The sequence below is a fragment of the Phoxinus phoxinus genome, assembly GCF_949152265.1.
Source record: "Phoxinus phoxinus genome assembly, chromosome: 1".
NCBI classification, from domain to species: Eukaryota; Metazoa; Chordata; class Actinopteri; order Cypriniformes; family Leuciscidae; genus Phoxinus; species Phoxinus phoxinus.
This window is the reverse complement of record NC_136876.1, coordinates 18129174-18138716: the sequence shown is the minus strand read 5'-3', so window position 1 is coordinate 18138716 and position 9543 is coordinate 18129174. Positions and strand designations below refer to the sequence as shown.

General features: G+C 39.4%; 1 protein-coding gene across 1 annotated transcript; it reads left to right on the top strand.

Annotated features, from left to right (window-relative positions):
• Window positions 1–4381: 4381 nt before the first annotated feature.
• On the top strand, window positions 4382–8402 carry kcnj2b (potassium inwardly rectifying channel subfamily J member 2b). The gene is made up of 2 exons (XM_079635830.1): window positions 4382–4720; window positions 5915–8402. Exon 2 carries the CDS (start codon window positions 6153–6155, stop codon window positions 7476–7478), a length of 1326 nt encoding a protein of 441 aa, XP_079491956.1. The 5' UTR covers window positions 4382–4720; window positions 5915–6152; the 3' UTR covers window positions 7479–8402.
• Window positions 8403–9543: the final 1141 nt, after the last annotated feature.

Below are 9543 nucleotides of genomic sequence, written 5' to 3'. Positions count from 1 at the left end.
TTCCAGGATTTTTCTACACAGAATGGACTTCAATGGCAACCAAATATTCAACTGTTAAAAGAAGGTTCAAATGTCCGTCTCAATGCAGCTTCAAAGTCTTTACACGATCCCAGTCGAGAAATAAGGGTCTTATCTAGCGAAATGAACGGTCATGTTTTTAAAAAAATAAATAAAAAATTGTTCGTCTTCTTGTGCTGGTCTGCAACACAGCCACGTATTATGTCATCATGTTGGAAAGGTCACGAAAACAAAAAAATTAAAACAAAGATGTTTTGAAGTTGGAGGAGAAAATAAGATGGAGTTTTTCGCCCTTCCCAAGGGGGTAATCCATCCGCCGGAAACTGAAGCCTCCGCGGGCGCCGCCATTGTAGCAGAACATCACCTGCTGTTAGCATTCCATCGACTCCCATTCATTTTTGCGTCACTTTGACAGCGAATAACTTTACATCTGAGGCGTCCAAAGACTCCATTTGTCCATTATTTATTTCTAAAGAAACTCGACAATGTATAAAAGGCTCCATTACCTTGTACCTTACGTTATGGCCCCGTAGAAGCCATTTTTGTAAAAATAGGCTAACGATTGCGTCATAACTCACGCGACTCTCTGTCGCACTGTAGAGAAATTACCGTATAGACCGGCGTAGAAGCTCGCAGGCAATCGGGGGAACGTGGAGGTATTAAGTCCGATAAAGTGAAGGGAGTAGCCCACAGAGAGTGATAAAGTTGCTCCTGCTGCTAGCTCATGGACAGCTAATGCTCACGCTCTCCGTCTCTGCGAGATTCGGAAGGGAATGATTCAGATTTCTCTCCGCACAGCTACTAGAAGACTGACAGATGTCAGACACGTTGCTCACGTGTTCAAGCTCAGTTTGAGCCTGCGCAGTTCGATCAGGAAGTGAGTGCTTCAAATGGGCTTCACTTTTCTCCATTGAAGTCTATGGGGTCGCTGTGTCCATCTTATATACTGTCTATGGCCCTTCCCTACTTTTTTTGAACCGGAGTACACAGACAAATAACTTCGATAGATGACGTGAACTTGACCTTTCCAACGTGATTGCAGACCAGCACAAGACGAACAATTGTGGTTAAAAAGTTTTTATTAATTTTTTTAGAAAATGACCGATCGTTTCGATAGATCAGAACCTTATTTCTCGACTAGGATCGTGTAGAGACTTTTAAACTGCATTGAGACGGAAATGTACTTCTTTTGAACATTGGGATAGTTAATGCCATTGAAGTCCCTGTAGAAAAAGCCTGGAATGTTTTCCTCAAAAGCCTTAATTTCTTCTCGACTGAAGAAAGAAATACATATATCTTGGATGACATCGGGGTGAGTAAATGATCAGTAAAACATTTTTTGAAAGTGAAAATCCTTTAAATATTTGTATAGGCTACAGCCCATTAATTAATAAATATTATGCCTATCGAACATTCCGAAATATTCTCAATTAGCCTATGTAATTGGTATAGAGCGCGGGATCGTGACGTCGGCGGATCACAGTAGCGCAAGGCATTGTGGGACTTTAGGTCACGGAGGTTATGGGAGAAACGTAGAGTGGCGGTAATATTAGTATTTGCGGTAGTATATTGGTATATTTTAGAAGTAAGTTAGGCTAATTCAGTTCAGAAAAACGACAGAATGGTGAACACATATTGCATTACACTGTCATAATCGTTCTCACGATCGGCGTGGAAAAAAAAACAATGGAAATTAAGTCGCAGAGCTACTGTAAGACGGACAAACATCACCTTCAGCAACATTTCCCGACACATGTTCGTGTGTTCACGGCATTTTCACACAGGTAAGTTATCATTACAACACCTTTAACTGTTATGTGGTTACCGCTAGCTGCCCATAAAAACTTTTGTTTCAAAATGTTGTTGCTAACGTTATGCAGCCAGCACTCGGTTGTGCAAAGTTAGCTAGTTAAACTAGTTGCAACCCAAACAACCGTACAAGGTAGGGCTGTAAAGGCTGTAACTAGTTTAGCTTAGTTGAGTTTAATTTTATAGTTAATATGCAGCTAGCTAACTTAGTTGTGCAAATTTAGCTAACAGTAACGTTAGTTAAAACTAGTAACAACACAACAACCGTAGCTATAAAATTAAGCTATAAAGGAAGGAATCTCTATAACGTATGTAACTGTTACATTATGTATCTGTAACCGTTCATCCGATCAACTTTACACTTGAGTGTGAAGTTATTTGGATGAGCAGGTATCCAGACAACTGCAAGCACAGACTAATAAATCCTGTTTTGTTTTATCAGGCAAACCAGAAATGCTGGAGTGTCATCCCGACTGGGTACCGTCATTACACCTTGGCCACACAGAAGTCAAAACAACACACACACACAGCGTTTTAACCGGAGGACGAAGAGACAGCAAGCTGTACAGAGGTCACAGGTGGATGAAGCTGCACCTCCAGATGAAGCTGCACAGAGTTTATAAGTGGATGACACTGCACCGGAGGATAACAGAGAACAGCAGGAATGCAGTTTTTGTAGCCACAGGCGTGCTGAAATTAACCACTTGCTGGAGGAGAACAGGATACTGAAGGAAGAGCTCTCCCAAAAGAAGATGGATGAGCATTTCTTTAAAGATGATGTGAAGGTAAAGTACTACACTGGGCTTCCATGTTTTGATGGGCGTGCTGCAGCAGCTTCTTCCTTGCCTGCCACAGACTGTCCGAAAACTTTCGCCTTTTCAGATGCTCGTCTTAACTCTGTTGCGCCTGAGGCTGAATCTGCCAATCCAGCACATTGCTCACATCTTCTGCATAGACCGTAAGACTGTTTCCACCACGTTCAGAGACACTATAGCTACAATGTTTACACACCTTATCCCTTTGGTGCACTGGCCTGAGCGACATTGCTTGCAAGGTAGCATGCCACATCAGTTTGTTGAGGCTTTTGGCAATCGTGTTTCAGTTATTGTAGACTGATTTGAAATTTACATTGAGAGACCATCAAATCTGAAAGCTAGAGCACAGACATTTTCTCACTACAAACACAGGCACACCCTCAAGTATCTAATTGGCAAGTAATCATAAAACATGCCATAAACCTTATGAACTGCATGTTACATACTATGTGTTAATAACCTAACTTTACCTTCAAATGGCTTCATGTTTAACTGCTTCTTTTTTTCTCTTTTTTATTTTTTATTCTTTACATTGTCTTGTTTTTTTTATTTTTTTATTGCATTGCCTCCTTGAAATGTATTTTAACTGTTTTAATCTGTAAGGTGTCTTTAAATAAAATGTATTACAAAATGTATCACAAATAAAATGTATTATCATTATAAATGATGGAAAACTGTCAATTCTAAATCTTTTTATTTGTGTCACATAACATGAACTTAGTGCAATGCTGAAGTAAATATGGTAAGTAAATAAGTAATTATAACAGGACCTGCACAGTAACAATGTAGTGTAAATATAACAAGTACAATAAATAACAACTTGAACTTAGTGCAATGCTGAGGTAAATATGGTAAGTAAATTAGTAATTATAGAGATTTATAATCTCGGAACTGCTCAAATGTGTATGCGCTCACACCACAAACAAGGTAAGAAAACACGTCAGGAAATGTTGTTTGCGGTAGCTTGTTCAGGTCAGTCACTCTTTGTGTTCGTACGGATCGAGCCCGTTAATAGCCTTTATTTTGTCCAAGTAGCGCTTGGTAGATAACCTTGAGCTTTATCTTCGCACGGTCCATGTGTGTTTGTTTACCTTTTTCTTCTTCTCTACACAACCTCGTTTGGCAAACAAAGAATTACCGCCACCAGCTGCCTGCTCACTATTATTTATTGTTGTTATTTATTGTGCCAAATGTTCGTATGCGTTTTTTCGCATTCGTGATTCGGTGGCTCTGAATTGTCAAAGAACCATTCAATCACGCTTGCACACTGCCTCCGAAACTTTCGTCCGTCATAAAAAACATCGAAACGGGTTCGATTTTCTGCGTTTTTCACATCCGTAACAAGCAGCTTAGATGGTGTTTAGATGGTGCTTTGACAATTCAGAGCCACCGAATCACGAATACGAAAAAACGCATACGAACATTTCGGACTCAGTGTGCAATGGCCTAGAGTTACAACAGCCGTGACCTAAAAGATGGCCGCCGCTACCCAGAATGCTTTGCGTCGTGACGTAGTTGCCCATTCTCTATATCATTTGAAAATGTATACTTTAATTCCAGACAGTTCTAATTGCTGTATGTTATGTTGTAACTTGCAAAGATGCAGCAGGGTCGTCGTAGAAACGACGCTAACGAAGTGGAACAAACAACATCTCTGAACAGATCAAACGAACGAATTTAAACAACGCTTACTTCCATGTTGTTTTCGAGAGTAGGCTATTAGCGTATCAAAATACATTATTTTCTCTTGAAAACTTCACAATAAAAACGTAAAGAAATTATAATATTCGACTCATTTATGTAAAGCTGATGATTTGTGTATGACATCATGTTATGATTATAACGGTGAGAGATGCTGTAATGATCACAGCTGCCTGACCTGACAGTCTGGGCGGAGATTAACAGGCTTTTTCAAACTCTTCTTCGATCGGCTTTGAGCTTTGGCCAGCACTGAGTGAGATGATCGAAACCACCATCAAGTCCCATAGCGTTTGACTGATCTGTCCCACCGGATAACAACAACTGCAATCTGCTGAAATGTGCTGATCTAAACTTCTGTTGTTCTTGAACTCTGGAAGGTAAGCTTCGTTTTTGTTTTGTTTAGATTTAGTGTTAAGCTTCGATATCTTTGCTTACTAGTATCTAAACTGCTATTGAACTCATTAGAGATAGGCTAAGCAGTTATTTTTGCAAAAAATTCTCAAGGGCAGTTTTATTGAGAAACAATTTTAACCTGTTTGACAGAACTTTGTCAATTAAAATGTTATGCCATCCGTTTGTGTTGGAGGCCTAAACCCATTTAAAGTGTTATTTAGGTGCATTATGTACAAATGATCTAGTTTGAATGTAGATTAATGTACATCTAGAGATGTATTGGTGTTTATTTTATTGCTACTAGATTCACTATCTTTAATATGCAACACTTTTTAATAGTAGGCTATATTCTTTTGTGTTACCATTTTCTAGATTCATAAATAGTTATTTATATGAGACCTATTCATGTATGTAACATGTTATTTATATTGATACATATAATATGCATTCAAGTGTATGTCCAAACTGATCTATAAGGTTCTCTTACTTGGAAATAGATACTGAAATAGCAAACAACACTGTATTGATCTCATCAGAGAGAAAAAAAGGAGAGAGAATCAAGTGTATTTATGTAATGTATTTCCATCTGCCTATGCCTTGATTCCACCTGACCAAAACAGATAAGAACAAGATTATCTTAAATTACAAAAGAAATATGGTTAGTTGACATGAAACTTTTTACTTTTCTTCATGAAAAAAATATTGGAATATGGGATGAAGCCACCTGATGATGAAGAATAATATGAATTTTTATTATCAATTTTAAATTTGTCTCAATCTCACCATGTAATTTAGAGAGTATTGAATAGCACATGACAATATCATAAATATTTTTGTAGAAATTACATCTTATTAAAAAAAATCATCTTATTGTCATTATATAGTATATATATGTGGTGTATCAGTTGTTGACTGAATATGCAGCTCTAATCTATACATCTGTGTTTCTGGGTAGCTCTGCCAGGCCATGTCAAGTGTAACATCACTCTTGATATTAATGTTGGCCAAAGGAGAAATGACTTTGCATGCGCGGAAATGTATTTGTCTTTTGATCTTGACAGTTAAAATTTAAAACAGTTTTTGTCAGTTCATAAACAAGCACATTTTTAACTGCTTGCTTTGTCTTCTCATTCCTCAGACTTATTTTTTCAAACTCTTACTTTGTGTTATTTTCTTAGCCCAGTTTTGCCGACGATGTCCAGTCATTTCACGGAAGAGGAGCGATCCTCGTAGCCCCGGCGAAAACATTGTTTCTTTGGAACATCCATCTCATTGCTGGCTTGATTTTAAGGAAATCCTGATTTTTGTTTGTGCGTTGGTCCATGTGAGAGGTCGAAAGTGTTTCTCCAACGTGTCCTCCAAAAACTCAGACTGTTGTCCAAAGCAGACGAGGCTCAGCCCCCTCATTCGGAAGTGATGGGAAGTGTGAGAGCCCACCGGTACAGCATAGTTTCCTCGGAAGAAGCCGGTATGAAGCTGTCCCCCATCGCCGTGCAAAATGGCTACGGCAATGGAAAAGTGGGCAGCAAAGTGCACACGCAGCACCAAGAACAAAGCCGATTCGTCAACAAGGACGGACACTGCAATGTGCAGTTCATCAACATGAGTGAAAAAGGTCAACGCTACATGGCTGACATCTTCACGACATGCGTTGACATCCGCTGGCGTTGGATGATGCTCCTCTTCTGCCTCTCCTTCCTACTGTCCTGGCTTCTCTTTGGATTAATATTCTGGCTTATTGCACTTTCGTCCGGGGACTTGGAGAATCAAGAGCAGATTTGCATTTCGAACGTCGACAGCTTCATGGCAGCCTTCCTGTTTTCCGTGGAGACGCAAACTACTATCGGATATGGCTACCGATATGTAACTGAGGACTGTCCTCTTGCTGTCTTCATGGTGGTTTTCCAGAGCATCTTGGGATGCATCATTGATGCCTTCATTATTGGTGCGGTCATGGCTAAGATGGCCAAGCCTAAGAAAAGAAATGAAACCCTTGTGTTCAGTCACTATGCCACAATAGCCATGAGGGACGGTAAACTGTGTCTGATGTGGAGGGTCGGGAACCTCCGGAAAAGCCACCTGGTGGAAGCTCACGTTCGCGCCCAGCTGCTTAAATCACGCACCACCACTGAAGGCGAGTTCATCCCGCTGGATCAGATAGACGTTGATGTCGGATTCGACACTGGTGTTGACCGTATATTTTTAGTGTCCCCCATCACCATCGTCCATGAGATTGGTGAGGAAAGTCCATTCTATGACATGAGCAAACAGGAACTGGAAAGTACAGAGCTGGAGATAGTCGTGATTTTGGAGGGCATGGTGGAAGCTACGGCCATGACCACTCAGTGTCGCAGCTCTTACGTGACAAGCGAAATCCTGTGGGGTCATCGATTTGAGCCAGTCCTTTTTGGGGATAAAAATCATTACAAAGTGGACTATTCGCACTTTGAGAACACATACGAGGTTTCCGGCACGCCTCAATGCAGCGCTCGAGATTTGGCCGAAAAGAAGTACATCACATCTAGCTCGAACTCTTTTTGTTACGAGAACGAAGTAGCCTTCATGGATAAAGAAGAAACGGAGGATGACGATGATGATAATGATGAAGAGGACCAGAATAACATCAGAAGAGACAGTGTGGCATTGGAAGGATCCAATACTGATGACGTCAAAAGCACGGCTTCCAGTCAGGATACTTTACCACTTCAACTCAAACCTTTAAGACCGCAGCCAGAGATATGACAACTGAAGAAAGTTGCTTTGAATGGGATGACGTTGGTGTACAGCATACAAATGAAAAGGCCTGATTGAGGAAAGGCTGTTTTGCTGCTGTTTTGAGAGCATGTTGCCATTGATTTGAGAGGAACCCAAAAGGTTGGGTTGCAGATGTCTTGAAACGTTGACTTTTAACTTGTTATCTAGGACGACAGATCAACAAACATGAACTTTCAAATCTACTCTGACACTTTATACACAATCAATTTGTAAAATAGACAAGAGCAGCACGTTACAGAGCTCTGTTCCAATCCAAGTAAGCCAATCACAGCAACTTAAATCCAATTCCAAACCAATCACACTAACTCAATATGGCTTAGAAAAATCCAGTCCTGGAAAATATGGTTCAATGGCGTTCTATATAGAACCCTAGAGTTCTTGGTCCTCATTTATAAAATGTTGCGTAGAAACCGTCCTACTTTTTATCTTACCATAATTTCTCAAATGTCTGTACGTGTCATTTAGAGAACGAATGCCTGCCTTCTAGATGTAAAATGTATAAATTGCAAATGATCTTGAATGGCAGCCGAATGGTTTCAGGTCTCCGCCTTGTAAACGGCATCTAATTAATGTCATTAACATATAAAAGAGCACCAGTCAATGTCCAAATGCTTTACTTGAATGGCGAGCGGCTAGATTTGCTTAGATTTCCAAATACCTGCAGTTTTCCGACTCTCTGCCACAAGAAAAAGTGTGTGTACGTCTGCTTAGACCCTGACGTGACACTAAGAACTTTCCACATCAAAGACTCTTTTTATGAATATGAATGTTGGCATGGATTTTAGCATACATTGTGTGTATGCACTTTTTATAAATGAGGTCCCTTGACTCAATTTTCAAGAACACTTTATGCCAAAAAAGGTTCTATATAAGGATAAATTAATTCATAAATTTTTTTAAATTAAAACTAAATCCATAAAATGGTCCCATGATAGGAACCCTTAAAATGTTCTATATATGAAGCGCATGACGGAACCCTTTAAGGTTAAAATATATATATATATATATGTATGTTTCACATTAGCATGTTGCTAAAGATGCAGTAGGCCTACTCTAAAAAGCATACAAATGCATGATATGAAATTGGTTAGAGCTACAGTAGTTTCCTAATGTAGCGTAATGTTGTTTGGGAACAGTTTTCGCACATGAAGCCAGTCTATGATGCCGTAACATGCTGTCTAGGTATGTAGCTCACTAGGTTTTGGAGCAGAGCTATAATTTTACAAGTCACAATGATTTTACAGGACAGACTGTTGACTATTTTGTCCCATTGTCCTTGCACACTAATAATAGTACATTCAGGATAATACCTTGTGTCGTGATGAAATCATGTTTGACTTCAAAAGCAGAGGCGGTACAATGAAGCCGGTAGTGAAGATGAGAACCAAATGTTTCCTTTTGATCTCGCCAATGAAATTAAATCTACAATAGAGGCATTTTTTAGCATTTAAAACTCACCGCAATGATGACACAATTTGAGATAAATGAGCATAAAGTTCGAACCCTAGCATTCATATTTTACGTTTCTAACGTGGTTGTCATTGACGGTAGGCATTTTTATGTGAAGAGCTATGTGTTCACAGATTATTTGAAAACCTTAGCTGAAAATAATGAAAGGAACCTGTTAATGAGCTGGTCTCTTAACATGGGTCTCTCCTCTTTCTATAAATATACTTCTGTATACAAATAAATGTGTTACGATATCAGTACTGAAGATTAGCCATCCATTTTAATGATTTTAACGTATAAGCTAATCTAGGGCACTTCTTAGTAAACGTAAAGCTAGTCAGTCCATGCACTGCATCTTCCACACAGGGTTTGTCAAAGCACACTCAACATCTCAGGGTTTGGAGGCAATCTGGCATTCATGCAGTAGGAGCGGTCAAAGAGTTGTAAATACACTACAGCAAATCTTTGAATAATATGTAAAGAATGTCATGTTCATAGCAGTATATGTCCCTTCGATGTGCAATATAGCTTCAGTGACTGAAGACACGAATGTTAATGTTTATGAATGAAGGCTCGAATGTTA